Source organism: Micropterus salmoides, unplaced genomic scaffold (assembly GCF_014851395.1).
Source record: "Micropterus salmoides isolate LMB-PRFRI ecotype aquatic unplaced genomic scaffold, ASM1485139v1 Ms_hic_scaffold_11, whole genome shotgun sequence".
NCBI lineage: Eukaryota > Metazoa > Chordata > Actinopteri > Centrarchiformes > Centrarchidae > Micropterus > Micropterus salmoides.
Genome location: NW_024040152.1, coordinates 27,568,760 through 27,593,200, shown reverse-complemented (window position 1 = coordinate 27,593,200; position 24,441 = coordinate 27,568,760). Strand labels below are relative to the sequence as shown.

At 41.1% G+C, this 24,441-nt stretch overlaps 1 protein-coding gene across 2 annotated transcripts; it reads left to right on the top strand.

Moving 5' to 3' along the window:
* Window positions 1–1,667: 1,667 nt before the first annotated feature.
* On the top strand, window positions 1,668–22,860 carry macf1b (microtubule actin crosslinking factor 1b). 2 transcript variants are annotated; one of them, XM_038712082.1, is made up of 40 exons: window positions 1,668–1,966; window positions 4,859–5,595; window positions 5,818–5,874; window positions 5,968–6,138; window positions 6,662–6,828; window positions 6,927–7,086; window positions 7,195–7,279; window positions 7,677–7,921; window positions 8,457–8,576; window positions 8,667–8,774; window positions 8,883–9,101; window positions 9,459–9,662; window positions 9,799–10,030; window positions 10,139–10,365; window positions 10,450–10,572; window positions 10,659–10,760; window positions 10,952–11,053; window positions 11,245–11,409; window positions 11,528–11,683; window positions 13,223–13,420; window positions 13,686–13,814; window positions 13,940–14,110; window positions 14,201–14,356; window positions 14,495–14,701; window positions 15,057–15,176; window positions 15,262–15,431; window positions 15,541–15,700; window positions 16,108–16,302; window positions 16,619–16,744; window positions 17,044–17,187; window positions 17,403–17,591; window positions 17,842–17,956; window positions 18,116–18,282; window positions 18,417–18,579; window positions 18,867–19,021; window positions 19,121–19,195; window positions 19,415–19,532; window positions 20,113–20,258; window positions 20,748–20,868; window positions 20,995–22,860. In XM_038712082.1, the coding sequence occupies exons 2-40, from the start codon at window positions 4,939–4,941 to the stop codon at window positions 21,018–21,020; spliced, it is 6,351 nt and encodes a 2,116-aa protein (XP_038568010.1). In that variant the 5' UTR covers window positions 1,668–1,966; window positions 4,859–4,938; the 3' UTR covers window positions 21,021–22,860. The 2 variants fall into 2 exon arrangements, with proteins under 2 accessions (XP_038568010.1, XP_038568011.1); XM_038712083.1 differs by lacking the exon at window positions 1,668–1,966 and adding an exon at window positions 2,036–2,202.
* Window positions 22,861–24,441: the final 1,581 nt, after the last annotated feature.

Sequence of the window (24,441 nt, the reverse complement as noted above, 5' to 3'; positions counted from 1 at the left end):
TTACACTGGTGCGAGCGGTATTGATTATATGATATTTTATGAGGTGTTATATGTACTTGCACAGTGGAATGCAAGCAGGAAGGTCATGAACATTCATTTGTACTCACTGAAGATACTATGATTTCTGGTGAGAGATTAAATACAGGCAAATTATATATTTAATGTAAAGCAAAAAGCATAACAAATGTGAACTAGATGTGGTTGTTTGTCAGTAGTAAAGGTTTGTCTTCCTTCAGATGCATTTTACTTTATCTAAACCCAACACTCCAATGAGTGACCTTGTGGATTAGAGAGGAGGCTGAGTGGTGGGTATTCTCATGTATATGTGTGTGTGTGTGTGTGTGTGTATGTTGGCGAGACAGACTGAGAGAGAATGTGTGGGTGTGTGAACTGTACATGCATGCACGCATTTGGTGGATCAGTCGATTGGTTGATTATTTGGTTGGCTGGAGAAAGACAGAATGAAAGGAATAAAGAAGGCAGGATCTGGGGCGGAAACAGTCAGACAGTCACCTGTATGCACGCTTCTGTTGGGTTTTACTGCACCTGCACACTACATCATTTCCAGAGAGATATTTCTGGTGTATTAAAACTAGTGTTACTCCCATAGCTCATATCTAAATAAACGCCTGAAATATATTTCACAGAAAAAGTTCACATGATTTGGTTTAAACACCAGAAAATGTGAATTAATGTTGCTGTAAAGGTGTTTGCATACAGTTTACTTGATGTTCTGCATTTTTAATGCAAATATTGTGACTTATTGAAATGGGGAATGACAGAATTTCACCATAGGGGTCCTTCCTTTGCTTTCCCATGCTAAAAGCAAAGAAAAGACTATTATCTTTCTGTTGCTTTCTCTCTCTCTTTTTACTTGGTGTGTTTACTTCCAGCCTCTTTGTTTATGGGCCGGGGATGCAATGGCTAGGAGTGAGTTGAAAAGTAATCTGAGATGTTTTACAGTAATTAGGTGTCTTTGTTGCTGCTGTGGAGACTGCTGCACTGACTCTGAATGGGGAAGGGGGGGCTGCAAGGGGGTTGGGGTTGAATGTGTGAGTGGGTGGGTAGCAGGGTGGGTGTGGGTCCCTTCTTTTGTAGCCTGCACTTCTCTCCCTCGCCATCGAGAGAGGGAATGGGCTGAGGCAGCTGTCACTTAACATGTGAATGTTCCGAGGGCGGCCCAGGGGTCTATAGAAAACTCTCCTTTTTTTGCCCCCCAACCATCCCATTTTTCAAGCAGAAGCAGCATGGAGTTTCTGAGCCACAGTCGGCTCCAGAGGAGGGGCTTTGTTGGATGAGATGGGGGGGAGAAAGTGAGAGAAAAATCCTGAGGAAGGTAAAGGGACACTTTGTCGCCTAGCTGCCTGGTACATGAGCAACCTGAGCAGCAGCAGCGCTGGTGAGAATGCCACCGCCTTGACGTTATATGGAGCTGGCACAATCTGACCTCCATATGAAAACTGTTCTTGGCTGGGAACTGTGGGAGTTCAACTGAGCCGTTGGAATACATTGTCTCCATCTGGGCGCGCTATCCCATCGGCGGCGTTGACAAGGAAGGAATTCCTCTATCACAGCTCCCACAACAAAGAAGAAAGGGAGAGGAGCAGAGCTGGTGGGAGGAGAAGTGAAGTGAGGGGAGGGGTGCACTGAGAGGGGAGAGAAGGACATTGTTTGCTTGTGACTGTGGGCAACGGAAAAGCATGAGTTATCAGGGCATGTGTGAGTGTGTTTAGAAAGTGTGTTTGTATGTGGACATGTGTTAATGAGTGGACTTGATTGAGTTTGAGTCAGAGGGTTTGGGCATGTGTGTGTGAGGAGACTTCAGTTTGGGATGTTGGAGCCGGGAGGCCATTCAAAGGATGCTCAAACAAAGCTGGATTCCCCCCACCTTCTTTCCTTTTTGAATGGTGATTGAGGACTGGCTGGATTCCTTTACTCATGCTGTTTGGCTCAACTGTGCTTCAGGGTAAGTGGTGTTCACGTAAGCTTCAAACCGCCAAAACTGCCAGTAACCCAGGATTGGCTCAGAGAGAGTTTGGTTTTGGACTTTTGCTGGTCAATGATTGAGGGAGCCACGTGACATTGAATGAGTTGTGACTGGGGGATTTTCTTTAATTATTCTAACCAAGTGAAAAACACAAGTGCAGCAGGCAATGAAATATCCCAGTAGAGACAACATCAGTGTGAATGGATCATTCTGATGTAAGTATATCTTATTTGGTTCTAAAGTTTGTTCTTTGTAAACAGTCTCTTGCTTCGATTTCATGAAAGGATTCACATTTCTGATCAGCATTTTAGCATACCTTAGTAGGTATGGTCATTTTCAGTAAGTATTCATTGTGCCAAAGCCATGTTGGCGGTCGACTTTATACCGTAGCTTTGTGTTTAGAGGACTGTCTTTGAGATAAACGTGTGACCTTCGTCTATATCCACCCTAAAATGTTATAAGTCTCATGGGTATATGCACAGCTGCAAAACCTGATTAGGGACCACTACCATGATTACTACTTCAGGACCTCTCTTAACAGAGGCAGACACAGAGCAGTGACACAACATTATGGAGCTCCACTGTTGTGATTAACGATTATTGTTCTGCTACTAATTACAAACCCACCCACACAATGCTTCTTGAATCATGTAAATGGAATCGAAGGGCGAACATTAGATTTGTTGTAAGCTATTTTGACATGTGAGGTGTTGTTCAAAACCCTTGAATATATACACACATGCCTTCCATATGCCCCGAAATTTAGATAGGACCTAGACCTGAAATGTGAAACTGAAGTATTTGCTTTCTTCTTAACAATAATATTATGATTTTTATTCATATTTCCTTTTGCCATACCATGGATAAGCCCCTATACTATGGCTGTAATCAAATTCATAAGGAAATGGAGGGCGGTCATGTATCATAAATCACTGTTGAGCGCAGAGAAAGGGCTGGGCTGAATTAAGGGCCATTTCAAAATAGGTTAAGTGATGAGATGGTTAGGTCATTCGCAATATGAGTTAAATGGCGGCGTGGTTCTCCAGTTCCCTGGTTCCCCTTCTAGTATCATTAAACTAGAAAGTGAGAGGTGTGTATCAAATATGGTGCTTGAGGCATTTTGAGAGAGTTTCCTGGGTTTGCTTTGATTGTAGAATCATGTAGGTCATGGCATTGTTATATTCTTTCACGTGAGGCTGAAAACTACCGATAATATGATTAAACAGCTTTTTCTGTAGGTTTGTTATATGTCGGTGTCTCAGTGACCCAGTCTAGTAGACCTGATAAAACAATGTATTTGCATATTTATTTTTAATAGCGTCTCCGTGGTAGTGCACCATACACACTCTAATAAGACTACTCAGCATATCCTCACATACATTGCTGTGAGATCACTGTAGAGGCAACCGTGTGATTTAGCTAACGACCACACATGTGGTGCAGTAACCAGACACGACACACCCTCTCTCTTGAATTGTTAACCCATGTGAACACGGCCACAGGCACTCTCACTGCCCTCCTCAGGAGACCGCTGGGCGGTGATCTGAGCTAACTGGGTAATCATTGATCTCGAGGCCGGGGCTTTGTCTGGGCACCACTCTCTGATCTGACTGTGTGCTCCCCTGTGGATCCCTTGACTGCATCATCTGCTCTACAGAGACATGCATAATGTAGATAATTACTAGCCTAATGCACATGGAGGCATCATATCAACCTAGGTAACTTTTAGATTCTCATTTAGTTAAGGGAAGGCCTATATTTTAATTGATTTAATATTTGGGAGACACACAATGACATTTGAATCAAATATGGGGAGAATATTGACAATAGCACAACATGAAGTTCTCCTTGGCTGCAGGCTTTCTTTGTGTCTAACCTCTGTCAAATGTCAAACATAATTCTGTCTGCCTTCAAGTACATACATACATGCCCATACAGCACTATAAATCCACCTCCTCTGCATTTTAAAGTCAGAAAAAAAAATCTTAGTTTGAGGAGCCAACATCCTAATTTCCCCTTTGTTGACCCATATTGGCCCCCCCACAGATCTTTAGTCACCAAGCATGACCTGAGGTGACCTGTATAGTTCTGAATGGACCAGTCCAACACTGCCTCAGAGGGAGGACCCAGCCTCGACAGAAACCCTCACTGTGATCTCCTGATGGGCTCACCTCAACTCCTCTAGACCCTGATAATTACATTCACCTTTCACCCTTCTGTCAAAACAATGAAGGCACTGAGCTGAGGGGGAAGCAGACAGGCTGACACTGTTTGTCACTGCTTCAATTTTGCTTTCTTCCACTCATTTGCTAACCCCCTCCCCCACTGCCCCTATGCCACTCTGTGTTCCTATGCCCGCCTCTTATCGTCACCCCAGAGAAATGAGGCTATGTCTGCGTTTTTATGGCTGCCATATTTGAGCCGATCCTTAACGTGTTTCCCAGGACTGGTCCAGGCTGAGTTAGAGAAAGAGCTGGCTGTTTGCCAGCAGTTCTCCGTGCCAGGCTGAACAGTGGGATCCTCGACAAGCCTGTCACATTGATTTCTAAGCCCAGAATATTTCACTTGGTGATGTGAGATAGATGGGGAGCATGTGTGTATGTTGTCTAAAGGAAGACAAAGGGACAGGGAGTATGCAGGCCAAGTATCTCTGCTGTAGTTCCTGCTGGTCTTTCAATGCCAAGAAAAGGGAAATTTTGGCACATAAATTTAGCAAATTAAAGATGTGAGAGACTGGTTTTTGTCTCATAGGATATTTCCAAAGATGTAAGCTGTGGCAAGCAGTACTTTGTGACTTTTAAAAAGAAAAGCAATTTTTTTGAGCACTTGTACACTGCATCATGACCCAGAGCCCCCCTTGTCTTATTTTAGGTAGCTGAAGGATCTTCCGCATGCATGGCCGAGGGGCCTTACCTGCCCTATTACCTCACTAGCCTCTGGGCTGAAGGATTATGGGTAACCTCATCAGTCGGCCCACCTGCCTGGGCCAGAAGTCCAAGCATGTGAGGTCAGATGAGGACTTTCTGAAGGAGTGCTACCAACGACGAAGAGAGTGGCAGCCCCCAGGGCAACATGGGGAGGCCAAACCAGAAGTGGATGTCAACGACAAAGCAAGGGAGGATGCAAACAAAGAAAGAGAGGCGGAGAGCGACAAGGAGGCACAGGAAATTGATCATAAGAGAGAGGAAGGGGCTCATACTCCCATTTCGGACAAACCCCTCCGCAGCTCTCCTGCCTCCACAATCAGGAGCACCAGTACTCTGGATAATGCTTGGCACAGCAGTCCTTCTCCGATAAAAACATCCAGAAATGGGACGCTAACAAGGAGATCAATGCCTCCAGAGTTCGCCAGATCCCCCCTGGCTCACACAGACAAGAGCTCTGCGGAGAGGAGGTCCAGCTTCCAGCAGAGAGACTCCAGAGAAGGAAGCCCCTGGTCCTGGAAGACCTTGACATCAAGAGAGGTTACAGAGGTGACGGAGGTGACAGAGACGATTGTAACCGAAATTGTGGAAGTGACAGAGTATCCGTCTGGAGATAAGGGAGGGGACCCTATAGTCACCAGAACTGTTAGAGTCCTGAATGGTGTCGCCGAGGAACTCGCTGAGGTTGATAAAAACACCATCTTTCAAACACGACAAATCTCGTCTGTCTTCCATTTCATTCTTTCCTCTTCTCATCTTCTCAAAATCTCACCAGTTCTCATCTAGACATCTTTAAGAGCAATGCTTCTGTCTCTATCTCTGTCTCTACAATATCATGGTGGGTCTTCATATTAAAACAGTGATTTTATGAATTGAGACAACATGTGGACTGTCTTAATTTCACAGCTCCAAAGTGATGGACACTCAAGCTCAGACCAGGATTCCAGCCTAGACAGATGGAGGGTATGTTCTTACCCTGAACTCTTTTCTCCTGGTGTCAAAAACACAACATTTCATTCATTCATTCAGCTAATACTTTGATATGGTCTTTTTAAGGGAACAAGATCTGCCTTGGCAGTAAGGGATGTGTCAAATGATGCAGACACATTTCTCCAAAACCTGGAAGCGTTGCTTACATGGGTCTGTGAGATAGAGGAGTTAACAGCCAACCAGAAACCTCCATCCTCAGAGATCAAAGTGGTGAAAGCACAGCTCCAAGAACAAAAGGTCTGTTTATCACCAAAATCATCATCACCTCAGTTCTCTCCAAAAAAACATATTTGAAGTGCTATAGTAGAGGGAATACACCTGAAAGGTTTATTGGCAAGGTAACTGCTTCCTTTATAATCTAAATACAGTTCTATTCAGTGCTGAATGGGTGGAGCTCATAGCCACTATGACCTTCAGTAAGTCTTTGTGAGCATTTGAAAAAGCAGAGAAGTCTCTCACCTTTCAGCTTTACTCACACCCATTGTGAGCTGTTTGGATGAGGTGAAACCTGCCTGGCTCTTAACAATGTAAGCTTGACACACGAGACAGGGCTTTCTCCACTGACACAAAGGCAGAAAAAACAAGAATGGGGCTTTGATAAATGTTTATTCTTACTGCATGCAATGCCATTTCTCAGAAATTAAACCTCAAATATATGGTAAACATCATCTGCAGTACTGATGCATTCTTTTATTTTATACAAATGTATTATACAAAAAAAACTTTTCATTTCAGTATCTCTTTAACCATTCTTTTACAGCTTTTGCAGCGTCTCATAACTGACCGAAGGTGTAGTATGGACTCTATGATGCTGGAGGGCCCTCGGCTGGTGGAGGTCCACCCCGGAGAAGAGGGGGAGCAGGCAAAGGTCAAGCTCTCCGCTCTTAAACATAAGTGGGAGGCCTTACAGCTGGGGGCAGAGCAAAGGTCAGCTACTTTTACTGGCAATGCAACACTTTTATTTGGCAAGGCTTACTCCGTGATACAAATCTTACTTAAAATGGTTTTTGTTTTGTTGCTGGTAGGAGAGCGAGTCTGGAGCTAATTCTGCCCAGGGCCCAGCTCTTCCAGGAAGGAGTAGACAGCTTGCAGCAATGGCTCATATCTGTGGAACAGGCCCTAGCTGAACTCCGAAATGCAGAGAGAGTGATGCTGCATATCTCAGAGGCCACAGATAGGGCCAAGGTTGGAAGTCTCTCACGTCTGGTTCAAGTGCATGTGCAGTGTAGTAAATATGCATTGTGCTGTTTGGGTAGAGAATTAGAATGCTGACATGTTTTTGTTTTCTTTTAGGAGGTTGTTAAAGAGATTCAAGTTAAAACTGCTGAGCTAGGGAAAATACAAAAGTCAGGACACGATCTGATGGAAGCTATTTCAGGTAATGTTTACTACACCAGGTAAAAACTAATAGGCATAGTGCAGTATGGTCATTGAAGTTGGATAAATATAAGTTGATAAATGATCTATTCCAATACTAATATTTTACTACTGCCTGCAGAAACAACTAATTATTTCACTGTAAAATTTCCAAATAATAAACTCCTGCAGATGATCTGATTAAAATGTCAAAACATTATAAACAATCCAGATAAATATTTTTTTCAACAGACATCTGGTATAGAGTCAGTAGTAGAGTCACTTCTACTGATCAATACTACAATAAAATGAATAAAATGATTTTTTATATTTTCAATATCTGCAAAAATATATTGATCTTACCCTATTACTGCTGTCTGCTGATGTGACCAATGTTTGTGATTTGTCCTTTGTTTCAGAGGAGGAAGCCCAGCAGGTACAGGAGAAGATGGATGCTCTGCGCATCCGTTGCTCTGTGCTGAGTCTTAGCAGTCTGGACGTGCTGCAGAGGTTAGAGCAGGCCATGGAGGCCTCCAGTCGCTGCACCTCCAGCCAGGAGGACCTCCACCTGTGGCTGGGACGCATCGAGCGGGAGCTTCTGGGGGCAGCAGGAGCGCAGACACATGCTGGAGATGCAGTACTGTGTGCAGCTGAGAGACAGAGGGTAATGTTCGGATGGAATTTGGATAGAATCTGGTTAATTTTGTGCTTCAATATAACTATGTAGCTTAGCATAGAATAGCAAACGATGTTTATTTTGCTGATCACATTTCTGAATAGTACACCTGTTTGCAGAAGCTAACATTAGGTTTCGGTATCAGTTTAAAAAAGTAGCTTGACTGGAACTTTTTGCTTTGATAGCTAGCTACATAGCAAAGTTAAATTTAAGTCAAGATTAATAATTTAATTAATAATTAATTTTAATATAGCCTAATTATAAATTATTATTATTTTCATGTGCCTTGTTCATTAAATTCTTATAGTGTATGTTAAATTGCTGTTATTGTGAAGATGTATATTACAGATTTCAGTCATTCATTCAATTCAAGAACCATTTTTGAACATTAAACCATCATTCGTATACCAGTCATATAGACTCAGAATGCTGCTGCCAAGTGGTGTTGTTGTTTTTTTTTTTATAGATAGTATCATGCTTACATAAATGTTATTAATGCTAACATACACTATATTCTTATCAGCTGGAACAGGCAGTGGTGAAGGAGATGGCTTGGTTCAGAGACACAGCGCTGAGTCTTGAAAAGCTGAAAACTATTCATCTGGATCCAGAGGTCATAGCAGAACAACTCTATGAGCAGAAGGTCAGGATATATATCATACAAATATAACTGACTAATAATAAAATAATGTTTGGTAAGTGAATTAAAATGAATGTGTTATCTCCTGAATAGATTTTGTCAGTGGAGATTCTCCAACACAGGTTCAACATTGAGAAGATGGTGAAGATTGCTGAAATCTTGCTGACATACAGTGATGAAGGAGAAACAAGCGATTTGCAGGTACTCTCCACACTTCATGCGACCGTTTTATTGATAGTGTATACAAATATATTTTTTAAGGTGTTTAATTGTCTAATTTGTCTATTTTACTTTCACCTCTCCATGCAGACCCCATTAGAGGCCTTACAGGAACAATGCAACACCACCTCAGCCACTAATTCCCATGTAGTCCTGCAGCTCGAGCACGCTCAGTCGCTTCTTCTGCAGTTCTCAGAGGGCCTCGCTGAGGTTTCTCCATGGCTTGAGGAAACCCGAGCCCTGATTAGCCAGCTGTCCCTGACCACAATTAGCTATGAGGCATTTCGGGAACAACAGGACCTCTTGCAGGTAGAGAAACCTGCCTCTCCACATTACAGTGCCAGCTTTTCTCTTTTTTTATCACCCTTTTTTTTTGTCCAGTTCAACAAAGATGTCCTTTTATATTTCACAGTCTGTCGCCATTTTCCTCTGGGTAAATGAGCTGTTCTGTCCAAGTACAGTTCCTTAATGTAATCTACTTCCTGACAGGGTTACTTTTCTACCAGTGTAATGTAACAGCAGATCAGGTTTTTCAGGTATGACATGAAAAGTGAGAGAGTGTGATTTTTTTCAATGCATTTTAGGGATTAAACTCAAATCAAGTTCTTTCTGAAAAGAGTCTGCACATTGTTATTAAGCCTTTCTTTTTATCTCTTACCTGCTAAGGGTCTCAGGGAGTCTATAGCAGAACACAGACCCTTGATTGCACGCTTATGCTCTCTGGCAAAACGCTTGGCAGAACTAAACCCCATTCAAGGGGATGAGTTCTGTCGAAAGGCTACAGAGGCCGAGGAGCAGCATATAGCCATCAGAGACCGGGTCAGAGAGACTGCTAATCTACTTGAGGAATCCTTGCCTCGGTTCACACAGGTAAAAATATTTTCATGTATAAATAAAGTTTATTATTATTTTTATTATTATTATAATGCAGAAAATGTTATAAACAGACCTACACTTTGGAATATATATCAAATGCACACAACTTCATATCTTTTCTTACCTGTAGCTGAATGAGAGAATGACCCTTATCAGAGAGAGTCTTGACCGCCTGCGCAGTCGTATACAGACTCACATCTCTCTTCAAGGCCTCACCCCAAGGATCCAGGAGCAGCTGCAGGACAACAAGCACACCCTGTCTGAGCTGTCCAAGCTGGAGCTGGGCCTTGGCAGTGTCAAGACACAGGCAGATGAGCTGCTGGCTAACACACAGGCAGCTGGTGATGGATCTGTCGGCACAGGTAATGTGGTCTTGTTTGTAAATAGGCATGATACTGTCCTAGTAGCAATGCTATTAACAGTGGGGAAAGAGCAGATTCTAAGCAATATATATATCTTTGTTATCTTAGCAATCCAGGAGCAAGTGTCTAGCCTGTCCCAGCTGTGGGATGAGACGCATACTCAGGCGCAGGAGAGGGAATGCTGGCTGCTGAAACTCTTGGATCTTGCCTTGAAGTTCTGGAGTGATGTTAGTGATGTCACAGTGGCTCTCAGTGATGCTCAGCAGGCAGTTTTGGATCTCAACGCTTGTCGGACAGACTCCGAAACGATCCGCCAGAGCCTTGAGACTATGCAGGTTTGTCTGGCAGCTGTTAGCGCATATGAAAGCCACATTGTTATATTAGACACTAATAATCTTTTCCATCCGTTCAACTTACAGACTCTCAGGGAGGATATTGACAGTTTACAGGGAGATCTGGACACCCTTGGCGTTTTGGGAATGGATCTGATGTCAGCATGTGGGGATACAGACAAGCCAGATGTCACAAAGAGCTTAGATGAAGTAAGAAATACATTTGAATAATATGCTTTTGAACTCATTATGTTGTGTTGGCTAACTTAAACTGTTGTCTTTTTGCTGCTGTAAAGCTTTATTGCACATGGAACAACTTGAGCAAACTGTGGAACGAATGTCACAAAAAGCTGGAGGAGTCCTTGCAGCTGGCACTACATTATCAAGACACAATGCAGGTGTGCGTCTATATTTATATATATATATGTGATATAAATACCCATATCAAACTGGCTGCCACTACCTGACTCAAGCAGTGTTATCCTTCCAAAGGCTTTTATTCTGTTGCACTTGCAATGTTTGTAATCTTACTCCCATTAGCTTTACTTATGAGTGACTGACAGATTGTGTGGACTTGTTCTGCTAATAGGGTCTTTTTGAGTGGTTGAAGTCAGCTGAGTTGAGGTCTACTGAAGAGTTTATGGTAGGAACTGACCTGGAATCAGTCAGGCAGCAGCTATGTGATCTCAAGGTGAGTGCATACTCTAAAATACACCCATAACCAGAAATTATTAGTTTTCTCAATAAGTATGTTGGTCTCATATTATGCACATACTGCTTTTGGCTATGAATGCTGTATTTTATTATAACATGAAATATATTATTCATGACAATAGCTAATTTAAGTCCAAACATATATTCTGTCTTTATTTTTTCCTTCAGGAATTTAAGCGAGAACTTTACCAGAAGAAAATAGAGATAGAAAGCCTGAACCATCGCTTTGTGTGCCGGCTGTCTCCAGGCTCGGAGCGTCAAGGCTCTGTCTCTCCGCTGTGTGACTTCAGACAGCGCTGGGACAGTTTGGAGTCAGAAACTGTCGGCAGACAGGTGAGAAAATGCAAGCAGATGTGTTATTTATTAAAATGTGATGTGAACTTGAAGAACATGAGCAAACTGTAACAAAAGAATAATATATATTGTACTTTTTTTCCTGTATTGCCACCAGCATCAGCTGGAGTGTGCTCTGCTGGGTCTGGGTCAGTTCCAAAACACACTGGATGAGCTGCACACATGGCTTTCCCGGACTGCTGAACAACTGCAGGGCAGCCAGCCAATCAACATCGACTTGCAGGCCTGTGAAATAGAGCTGGCCAAACACAAGGTTGGCGGTGGCCATACGTTAATATATAGGGACTAACATTTCAGAATAAGCCCTGTATTATATGCAGTGTTGGTGTAGTTACTCAAAAAAGGTAATGGATTACACATTACTAGTTGCTTTTTTCACAAAGTAATGCCTTACTTTACTAGATTACTCACTACTGAAAGTTACATTACTAGTTACATTACTTTTGGATTACTGCGTAACATCACCTGCAATGCACAATAACAAGTTCCACTTCATAAATGCCCAGATCAACACAAATCCTTATTATAATGAGAACATACACATGATCTCTCTTTTTTGCTCTTTAATATTACAAAGCTGACAACAACGTTGTGAACATAAGCCCAACATTTGTCAAGAGAAGAACAAGGCTACAGTACAGTACTATAATGCTTAAAACTTTAATTGGCATTTCAATGGAAACATTAATTTTTTTAAATAGCGAATTTCATTACAATACAACATAACTTAAAATAGATTGTCCTTCCAACCAGTGCAAATATTAATTTGTTGAAAATAATATCAATAAAAAACTGACCCTCATCACAATATTTACTTAAAAAAAACTTAGCATCTATAATGTAACTTGAGCTGTGCAGTTAATAGACCAAACCCACACAACAAAGGTAATGTAACTCACTTGCTGAACTATAGCTTTAAAGTAGATTTTTCCCTCTTACTGGACATGGTTATCAAAGAAGTGGTTATACCTGATAAGCAGGAGTCTCTCAAATCGTTTTTCAGACAACCTGTTCCTCATCGGAGTCAGCGCAAGACTGCCCGGGCTATAGAGCCTCGCCACAGGTGCGCTAGAGGGTATTGCTGTCCTTTCGAAACTAATACAATACTTCCACCCCTCGAAAAATGTCTTTAGCAGCTCTGCCATTTCTGCATCCTAATGAACTGGCGCTTAAGTCAAAAGTGAGGTCGGAAAAGTGTTACGCAAACACACACGGAAAGGGACGTTTGATTTATTTTTCTCTAGTCCTGTTATGCGGATAAATGAAGAACCAGTACGCGAGTAACTTGACAATTTTGTTATTAGTAACTGTAATGTGATTACTGAAGTTATCAACAGTAACGCCTTACATTACTGCGTTACAGACAAAAGTAATCTGATTACTGTAACGAATTACTTTGTAACACGTTATCCCCAACACTGATTATATGGCTGCACTGTCATAGTTAGGCTCTGTGTTTAACAGAGCTCTTTCAGACTTTGAAGGTCTCAGAAAACAGTGAACCCTGTAACTCTTAACTTTCTCAGCTGTGTGTGGGTTTATCTGCCAGATAACACTGAACACTTAGCCTTGAATGAATAACATACTTCTGTTTCCTGAAAACATTGTGTCTGGAGCTTTTGTATTATTTCTGGTGATTTATACTTTACCAATAATACACATCTTTATCTGAACTGCCAGACACAACTAAGACCAGAAAACACTTCTCACATCTGTAAGCAAAACATTTTAATTACACAGATGCTGATACCATGATGAATCTTCAACCTCTACTGCTTCTTCCTTCTCCAAGGTCTTGTGTAATGATGTCATGTCCCATGTTCGCACAATGGAGTCCCTGAACCAGGCGGGCAGGGGGCTGCTGGAGATTGGGTCCGTGGACAGCCCGCATGGTCTGCATTCGCGACTGGAGCAACTCAATGAAAGCTGGGAGTTTGTCCGCTGCGAAACTGAACGCAGGCAGCTGGAATTAGAGAACAGACTGAGTCAGGTGAAGAGAGAAAAACAGATCCATCATTTTGTTGCAGTTGCAACTAAGGTCATGAATTAGTACTATAAAGTAGTATATAGAAAAGTGGGACATTGTTATGCACTGTATTAGGATTCTGTGTTTTCTCAGCTATACTGCATTTTATCTTTCTTAATCAGTCCATCATGGCTCCTTCTTGTGGTGATTGTCAAAGTGAACATACAAGTGTGTGGAGGCGTGTCCAAGTTTGGCATAATGTGTATTCATTCTGTTGTTTTTCCTTCAGGTACAAGATGTTACGATAGAGATTCAGGATCTTCTGCATTGGCTGGAGAACACAGACCTGAGACTGTCCTCCTCTAAAACCATGTGGAGTATGCCGGACTCTGCCAGTGAAAGGCTCAGTGCCCACTTGGTAAAACGGACTAAACCTTAAAACTATCACAATAGAGATACACAAGAAATTAAAAATGTTTAACCCAGTGAAGAAATATTTCATCTCCAAAACCTGATTGTGGTTCTTTGTCTCACTCATAAAAGGAGTTGTGCAATGAGATGGAGTCAAAGCTCCACGCCTACACAGATGTGAAAAATGCCATCCACAGGATGCTGGAGAGCAGCAATGTTGTCCGGGGATCGAGCACCGAACACAGCCTATCTATTCTTGAACAGAAATGGGCGTCTGTTTACAGCAAAGTCCAGGAGCGCAAGGTCATTAACTCTTCAAAGTCATTTGTCATCCTGTTTATTTATGAGTGATTTAGTGCATTATTATATCCGAGTTTCATCCTGTTCCCACAGGCAAAGCTTACAGAAGGATTGAGTCTGGCCAAGGAGTTCCACAGTAACGTCCAGGACCTTCTCACTAAGATGAGCAAGTGTGAGGAGTCTTTTGGGATTCTACCTGCTCCCAGCTTTGTTCTTGACACAGTTTGTACTCAACTGCAGGATCACAGAGTAAGTGTTTTTATACCTGCTATAGTCTTTACATATGTCTGCTTAAGATTCATAGTTACACATTCAGAAGTATTCCGTTTTGGTTCATGAAACACTTTTATTTTATTATTATTCTTTTTATTTATTTATTTTTTACAGACGCTGGTGAATGAGGTGAATAGTTATGGTGAGAAGAAGGCAACAATGCAGCACACAGCCTGTAGACTAACAGAACTGAGCAGGAAGGAAGACTGTGATGTCATTCATAACCTAATCATGACCGTCCAGGATCGCTACAAAAAGCTACAGCAGCGTGCTTCAGAGAGAGGCAGGAAGCTGGAGGAGGTCAAAAAGAATGCCAAACAGGTAGACCACTATATCAACTCCTATTTATTTTTTTATTTTTTATTTTTTTATTCTTTTTTTTTTTTTAAACCTGTCCTGCCCAGCAGCCTGGTATAGAGTATAATGACCTGGATACCATATTGTGCCAGACAGATTTTACTTTAACAAGAGAGTATTAAAATACTCCTTTGTCTGTTTTATTATTTATTTAATTATGTATTGATTTGTCACCGGGCCGGACAGGGGGGCAGACACGGGGGGCACTCAACTCCTATTTAAATGGATGACCTTCTCCATCTCTCTCAAACTATACACGTACCGGTATACCTATACTTAAAGTGTGACTTGTGCCACTCTGCCATTATTTCTAATTCAGTTCAATGAATCATGGCGCCTGCTAGTGGACTGGATGACAGATGTAGAACAGACATTAGACACCCATAAGGAGATTGCTGTGTCCCATGAGGAGATTAAGCAACAACTCACTGAACAGAAGGTGCAGTAGTCATCACAATAAATACAATTTGGCTACATGCTATATGTTTGTTGATACTTTCACTGATCACTTCTTTCCTAATTAGGAGTTCCAGAAACTGCTGAGGTCAAAGAGGCCCATGTACGAAGCTACATTGAAGAATGGGCGCAGCCTTCATGAAAGAGCTCAAACCAGCCATGATAGACAGCATCTGGAAAATCTACTAGCTGAGCTCAAAGACACATGGGATACCATCAGTGGCAAGTCTATGGAGAGGTATGAAACTATATTACATGCATTCAAATTTGCATTCAAGTTTCTACAAAGTATATCAACATTCCTGATCGTTGAAAATGTACCCAATATTCTGGTTTGCTTCTGTCAGACAGCACAAGCTGGAGGAAGCACTGCTGTTCTCAGGTAGATTCACTGATGCTCTCCAGGCTTTGAATGACTGGCTGTATAGAGCGGAGCCCCAACTAGCGGAGGATGTCCCCGTTAGTGGAGACAAAGATATGGTACACAACCTGATAGACAAGCACAAGGTACAATACATGTCATGCATTGTAATGTGTTGCCTCAATAATTCACAATGTTAAACAGATTGACATAAATACAGTACCGGTACATCTACTGCATGTATGCCAGACTATAGAAGCACAGGATTTATGCTAATTTGTGTAGAATGTTGTGTATATGTGAAAGTAACTTTAATGCCTTGGTATAATTGCTGTAAACAAATAAGCTGATTGGTAAGCTCATTCTCACAATGGAGGTTGCGATGGAATCATTGATTGTGGTTTAATTTGTTTACAGTGATTATACTATTAATATGGTAATGCTTTCTTGATATTAAGTTACTATATTACTGAGTTTGCGTAGCATGTTTTGTGCCACTTTCTTCGCAATGCTCTTTTGTAGCAAAATTGCTAGCTAAATTTCTTTCCTTTAGGCCTTCCAAAAAGAGCTAGGGAAGCGAGCCGGATGTATTAGGACCCTGAAGCGCTCTGTAAGGGATCTGACCAGGAGCAGCACTGCTGACGCCCACTGGCTGCAGGAGCAGATGGATGAACTGGAGGGCCGCTGGGAGGCTGTGTGCAAACTGTCAGTCAGCAAGCAAGACAGACTGGAGGCTGCACTTCAGCAGGTAGTTCAAAGGCAAATGAGCCTCTTAATCCTGACACGGTATCATTGAACTAAAGCTGTCAATATGCAATAAATTGTGCTGACAGTGGCTTGACCCCTACCTTGTTTAGCTAGAAAAGTATAACAAGCAAATCATGACAAACTACAAGTCTCTTTATATGAAAAGACAGCCATACATAAAAATCAGGTTGCAGGTAGCGGTGGTCATGTGCAAAAATAGAATATATCAGGAATGGATAGCAGTTGATTGGCTGATATCTGACCATTAATAGAAGTTGGTAACTCCCTGCTCTTATCTTTGTCTTTGTTCTTGTTAGGCTGAAAAGTTTGACGGCCTTGTCCACTCTTTCATGGAACGCCTCACTGAGGCAGAGAGGATACTGAAATATGGGGTGATACCAGAGGAGGAGGAAGGATTGCTTGCTTTTCGGAAACAACATGAGGTCAGCATAACATGATAGTTTATCACTCCCTATAGGGAGATACATTTTTTTCCCATCTTGTCACACAACACACTGCTTCCGGGGAGGGGGTCAAATGTCAGGGTCTTCTACAGAACAACAAGTTAGGATAAGGTTTCAGTGTTATCAAGGGTAGTCAAGCTGGGTGGATATTCTCATGCCTGAACCCATTCAACTGGTTGAATTATGGAAACTCTGGCCGTTAGTTAGAACCTTGTTGTTTCTAGAAAAACCAAGCTAATGGCTCACTCCAATAAATCTTTTTTTCTGCCCCCCTGAAGGAATCAGTGGGTGCCTTGCAGGCTCAGGTGGGGGAGTTACATAACATCCAGTGTCTGGGTGAGGAGATCCTGGCCTCCTGTCACCCAGACTCCATAATCACATTAAAATCCTGGATCAGTGTCACCAAGACCCGCTACGAGGAGGTGAGCACCTTTGTGCCGGCATGATAGGCAATTTTTAAGGCAGGTTTGGTTTTCCCTGGGAAATCAATACATGATAAATAACTCCTTATTTAGGAAACTGTTCATTGCTATCAGTTAGGTATCTGAATATGTTTTGAAGACAGAGGGACACTGTTTCAATAACTGTAAACTAGTAACTAGTGTTATTTTCTCCCCCTCCTTGATTTCTGAGCCAGGTTCAGACCTGGGCTCAGCAGCAGGGCCAGAAGATCCAGGCCAGCTTGTCAGCACTGGAGGCAGAGAGAGAGGAAGTCCAGAGGCTACTAGACTGGATCTCCTCAGCACAAGAAGCCCTCAGCCTCAGAGACCAAGAGCCTCTGCCTGAGACCACAGAGCAGAACCAAGAACTGATTGATCAACACACAGTATGATTTGCTCATGATGACTTTAAACCATAATCAATCATTTGTTTTGTCGTTCCACTTGTGAGCAGCTCCACCATTTCCTTTTTCACTGCACTGTGGGAGAATATACACACTCAAATACCAAACACGTGGTTTCTATACCTTCCTACAATCATACTTTAGCCTAGTTACAATATAAACAGACAATTGACTACTTCTGGAACACTAACATTTGCTGTGCCATGTAATCACTGACCTCTCCTCTATGCAGGTATTCATGGAGGAGTTGACTAAAAAGTTTCCAGAGGTTGAAAATGCCACAAAGTCCTGCAAACACAAGAGCATTTCTAAACACCAGGTTTCCCCCAGCAAACGGCCACTCACAAGTAAGCCACCATGAAAACATTATAGTTTACATCATATTAACATGTGCAAAAAAGTAATGTCGTTATTGTAAGATAATCATTGACAGCTGCTGACAATGTGTAAAGCAGAAATTAGTTCCCTGAGCTAATACCAGACCATGTTGTTGTTTCTCCATCCAGAGAGGAGGAGCACTCTGAAGCTGCAGCCTGCTGTACCAGTTCCCCTAGAGCACCTTGAACCCCAGACCGCAGAGCTCAGTCAGCTGGTCAGTCATTGGCAGAAACTTTGGCTAATGGCTGTGGCGAGACAAAACCGTCTGGAGCAACAACAGCAAACACTCAAAGAGGTAATTGCATACATTTTGAAAGGTTATGTTGCTGTTAGAGTCCTTGGAATTCCGTTTCCCCAACATGTTTCTCTAAACTTAATTTGATGTAATAACCAACATCAATGTTGGGGTGTTTTGCCTTTTCTGGATAGATGGAAGAATTTGCAAACTTCGACTTCAATATTTGGCGAAAGCGTTACATACAGTGGATTAGTCATTTGAAGTCACGGATCTTAGACGTGTTCCGCAGCATTGACCGGGACCAGGATGGACGCATCAGCCAGAAGGAGTTAATTGATTATGTCCTTGCCTCCAGTAAGACCCACTTGCTGTATATACATTCAGTGTTTTGACCCATGTGTCACCATAAAATAAAAAACGGCAGCATCTGAAATGACTAATTAGCATGCTGTAACATAAATTCCACCATATTAACATTATTTGAATAAATACATTTTAAACTATTAATTATTCTGTTTCACTGGAAAATGTCTATACTGTTGGTGTTTATGACAATATAGCATTGTTTCCCATGTTCACTTTTTTAAACAAAGTATGCCATATCTATGTAATTAATTTAACATAGTTCCTCTCTACTGTAGAATTTCCCACCAACTCTCTGGAGATGAATGCAGTGGCAAACATCTTTGACATAAACAGTGATGGCTTCATTGACTACTATGAGTTTGTGAGTGCGCTTCACCCTAGCAGAGATCCCTACAGGAAAACACTGGATGCGGATCAAATCAACGAAGAGGTATGGACAATGTAGTTTCACTCATTAGAGTGGTTTTGTTATTGTGAAACTTAATTTTATACTTACTGAGGTGCTATCTCATTACTCTGCCTTCTTCAGGTGAGTCGACAGGTATCACAGTGTAACTGTCCCAAGAGGTTTCAAGTGGAGCAAATAAGTGCCAATAGATACAGGGTGAGTCATTTTTATAGACTATGATTGAAAATTGTCGGTCCTCTGATTTCCAGTGGCCACACAGGAAGGATATGGTTAATATTTCTTGTTTGTTTGGAATAAACATGTTATCCCCGGAAAGAATGTGGCCTGCTGAAACATCAGTGATAGCTTGGAAATGCAGCTACAGGTGCTTCAAACACTAACACTTGCAGTATGTATTTTGTCTGTCTGCTGCAGTTTGGAGATTCCCAACAGTTGCGGATGGTTCGTATCCTGCGTAGCACGTTGATGGTCAGGGTGGGAGGAGGCTGGACTGCTCTTGATGAGTTCCTGGTGAAGAATGACCCCTGTAGAGGTCAGTACACCACTCCTTACTGCTAATAATTCCTGCAGACTATATAAGCAAATATTTACTGTAATATGGCAAGTCTTCAGCACCAGGTATGACTAAAAATGCATTCAAAAGATTATAATCTAAACACATGATTGGTCTCAGATTAACCTTTTTTTCTAATGTCAAATAAACAGTAAATTTACAACACACTATCCAACTTGAATTTTATAATCTATTTTTTCTTTGGTGCCATGCTATCCTACAGTATAGTTAGTGTAACTAATATCAGATACTGTTTGCGTACATTTTGCGTTTTTAAAAAGAGCATGTATGCATCCCCCCGCGACCTTGAACACAGGATAAGCGGTTGACGATGGATGGATGGATGGATGGATGGATGGATGGATGGATCTATGAAAACAGTTAAATATAAAAGCATGCTCCACTAAATATCTGTTTCTGGTACACTTTTCTTTTCTCAATTATATGAGCAATCTTGCTTCAATTATGCACACAGTGTCGGCTGGCTAGTAGTGGTGGCTACTATAAATTACGCATGTTTATTGTATTCTATTAAGATCCCCTGCTGTGTCATCAACAGTGAAAGGCAGGACCAACCTGAAGATCAAGGAGAAGTACTTGTCTCCTGCAGGAAGCACTTCTAAGGGTTTGACTGTCAGCAGGTCCAACTCAAGCCTCAGCCTCTACAGCAGTGCCTCCGCCCCCACCAGCCCCATGACACGCAAGGCAAGACAAAAACTATACTGTTACAACAGGCTGCATCAACATCCTGGTTGTTTTTTGTTAATGGAAAACTATTTATCTAGGTGCTCATGTAGTATTTTAATAAAAACCATCATAAGCACACTAGTTTTGAGATTTTTATTACCATAAATACACTGGACCATCCTTGAGAGTATTTGCAGCTTTTACTGGCATGTGCGCTGCATTTAAATTTTTCACTAAGCAATATATTTACATACTGTGTGTATACAGTACCTTTTTTTTATTTACAAGAAGGACATATCTTTCAGTTCATGCAGTTCCACCCTTGCAAAGTTACAATTGCACATTGGCTTAACTCAGTGGATCTCAAACTTTTTCATTCATCATTAAATGCAGGCAATATGTGCTTTTAAGGAACATAAAATACAACATGTAGCAATTTTCCGAGAGCACTGTAAGATATTTGACCATTTAGACATCTAATTAGTCTGCTTATATGTCTTGATTTAGGCATTACTCCGCAGAAGTTTCTCCGGTGATCGCTGCATCCGTCCCAGGAGCTCCATTGCTGCTTTGGGGTCTGATCTACACTTTGTCACAACAGGAGAGGACAATTCTCCCTCGCCATCAGGTCAGCCAGTAACCTATTTTTAAGAAAATTTCATTTTTAATTTAATTCTATTTGACATGAAAAGAACTTATAACCTGGTGAGTTAACCCAGTGCCCTGTCTCTTTTCATTCTTGTACACCCTCCAGATGAAGCTAAGAGGTTACCCACATGATTACTTCTGCCCTGAGAACCATGTGTATGCTGCCGTGCTGAACCCAAACACCGCCTTTGGCTCCCGATACGCAGAAGTAACACGATATTGGGGCCAAAAAGCAGTGCATCAGTCACATTTAAAAAGCAGACACTGACAGAAAAGCGCAGCGAAGGTCAACAGAGCGGATCCTAAAGTGTCTTTAACTTTGAAATATCTGCCTGAAGAATGTCTTCTTTGTGTGGACAATGAGGAGGTCAGTCTAGATGCAAGACAAAGAGTTTTTTTTGTCCCCTGTTGCATTTCAAACAGTAGTATCTGATTGCGTAGAGAGTAGGAATTGAAAAGTTCTGCATGGATGCTTATTGCATGATAGCCAGAGCCTTGCTTAAATCAGATTGAATTTTTTTCACACTTGTTATTCTTTGTTGGTTGTAAAGATGAGCAAAGTCAGACGGCACCAGAACCCAAGAATAATGCTCTTTCATGGGCAGTCACGTGGTGTAACTGATTGAAAAGTGTTAAGCAAAGAACACGTTTGTACATGGTATGTAAAGGTGTTGTACTGTCTGACTGCCCCAACTAGCGTCCAAAAAACACATATACCAAAACCATAAGCATGTGAAGGTTACAGAATGGTGTCCTTAAACTTTGTAATATATTTGTTTTTATTTCATTCCATGAAGATGACATTGTTGGCAGGGCCACACTGTTTTTGTCTTTTACCATTGTTGACACCATGTTTTCAAATTATCCTGTATTTTTATTGTAAGGATGTTTTTGAAACACTGGAGATTGTGTAATGATCAACAATGCACGGGAGGTCATTGTTGATTTGTAGAGATTATTTTCTCAGGATTGGTGTTGCCTTTTGGTGTATGTATTTCTATGGAACATTACTGTGAAAGTGTAGATGTTTTGTTTTCTTTATAACATTGTACTTCCTGGGAAAGTTTTATTTAGCACATTCTTTTTTATAAAAATGCACTTTTTCTGTGTCAAACTACTGTAGATAGGTTATTTTGATGATGGGAAATTTGTCAGTTGTCGTAATTAAGAGAATTAATTTTCGGTAAGAATGCACTGAAGGGTAAACGTCCAGTAGTCTGTTTAGTGAAATATACATTTCAGTTTGCTTGTTTTCCTTTTCCAGACTCTTTTACCAAAACAAGTACACTTTAAATGTTTGCCTTGATGTTTTTGTCTCTGACCTCCAATCTGTTCACACTATGTCCCACAGCTATCTGGATTTTATTACTCTACTTGGTGTTTAAGAAACATGTGAGACGCTGCATCTGTTTCCTCCAAGGTTTCCTCCTGACTATACCAATTTGCATCAATTCTGCAAAAAACACTGAAATACATTCTCCCAGAGAGAGAAGCAACTGCAACTCCACTATCGGTCTACAGCACAGGTTGTTCAGTGTTGCACTGTGCATTTACTCATTATAGAGCAGTTAAGACTTCACAATATGCTATCAGCAGTGTAAAGGTACTGTATTTGTATGTGTACGTTTGTACTAGATCTACCTGAGGTTGCTTATGTACCTAATTGCAATTGGTCTATGCAGTTGTCAAAGTGATTTTTTAAAGTCCAAAATGTTTTTACCTGATAAAGTACCTTTTCACTTTTGGCCTCAATGTGTTGATGCTGGAGAAGGTTGAAATGATACTGTACTGTAAAAATACAATAGGCAGATTTCACTTCTATTGCTATGCACCCTAATCTTTCTATACTGTAAATGTTTCTATACCAAGCACTAATTCTGATGTCTAATTTAGGGAAACTGTAGATGAATGTCACTAATAATTTTATGTCCACTTGTATAAAAACAATAAATCTTTTTGTAATAAAAAAAGCCATGATCATTGCCTTATTTATATTATACAGGCCTGCATGCATTTGCAATTTTGCCAGATGGAAGACCAATGATCACGCTAAAACAGGTTTCCTGCAGATGGATGCATGATGAGTTCATTTAAGGTGTAGTATGTTCATTTTTTCAGTTAGGCTAACTAATATTCTAGTCTATATGTATTAAATAACTGTTTTTTTTACTTGGGGGCAGTGGAAACAAGCTTTGAACACGACATATTATCATATTTGAGTTAATGGCAAATTAGTTCACCAGCTAGTCGCTGCCATTTGGCGCTGAGCAGGTAGCTTACAGTGCATTCATCAGAGCCGTTACATTGAAAACAGCTGCCTGCTGCAGTTGGAAATGATGACATGAAAGTAGTGAGACTAAACCAAACAGTAAAGTTGCGGCCACAAAACCATAACAAAGAGCCAAAAGAAGTTATAAAAAGCTCTTTCAGAATGAGGGGAAGTGCAGAATTGGGTGATAGTTCTCGGTGGGTTCGTCACTATGATTGATCCCTTTCATATTATACATTACCATTTGATGCTTTATTATTATAAAAGTGTTAATAATAGTGGCTTAAACCACTAACTAACAAGGCAAAATTAATGTTTCTGCAATGTTGAGAAGTGAAAGATTACCGGCCAACTGATCTAATTATTTTCCCATATCACATTACATACAAGTGCATTACATTTATTGATACGTTTTAAGGGGGCTGCTAATGAATTCTTTTTGTTTAATTAACATAAAGATGAATCCCTCACGTTAGACATTACAGTACACATTCTGACAAATGAGCATCCAAATATTAAGTTGGAAGAATGCGTCACCAGTCACCATAACTATAGAATAAGGATAAAGGTCAGGTGGACATAGTCTTGTGTTTGGTATCTTTTTTAATGATAAATTCTCAATGGCAGAAATTCCATCTGTGGCTCTCCAGCCCAAGCTGCCCTCCTGTTGATGTCTAACAAGTGACTCTTTCAGACTCACTTGCTCCGTACATGCAGTACCAAAACACAGACATATTTGTTTAAACACAGAGCCCAGCTGTTTTGAGAAAGAAAGCAGAGTATTGTACTTCTATACAAATATTCACCATGACTCCAGGTCACAGGAGGTTTTATGAAGACAACACTGTCCTGTGACTGGACATCAGTGTCTTTTGCTCACAAATGTACAGACCTAAGATGAAGTGATATTTTTGAGTTTGCAGAGAGAAGAGGTCATGCAATCAGCAGGACCGAACATTTCTTTGGTGATCTGGACATATAATTTTTACCCAGGCAATATTATATTGTAGTCTGTATGTTAGTGTTGTAGTACTCGAGACTGGTCTTGGTCTTTTTGATGGACCACTTTTTGATGGTCTTGGTCTCGGTCTCGATATTATTTCAAGACCAGTCAAGACCGGAACTTTGGGAATATCAATAAATTGCTTTTGCATTGTCTGATTTGTTAACATCCTAACTTTGATTGGAAGTAAAAGATATTGCTTCAAATGCAACCAATAACCCTAATTAACGACTGTCATCCCTCCCTGCGATGCTTACATGGATTTCAGCTCTTAGTGTTTG

Coding starts and splice junctions, on each gene's coding strand:
- macf1b (XM_038712082.1), top strand. CDS start 4,939: ATGGGTAACCTCATCAGTCGGCCCACCTGCCTGGGCCAGAAGTCCAAG. Junction 10,366..10,449: donor AGAGCCTTGAGACTATGCAG/GTTTGTCTGGCA, acceptor TTCAACTTACAG/ACTCTCAGGGAGGATATTGA. Junction 11,684..13,222: donor TAGAGCTGGCCAAACACAAG/GTTGGCGGTGGC, acceptor TCCTTCTCCAAG/GTCTTGTGTAATGATGTCAT.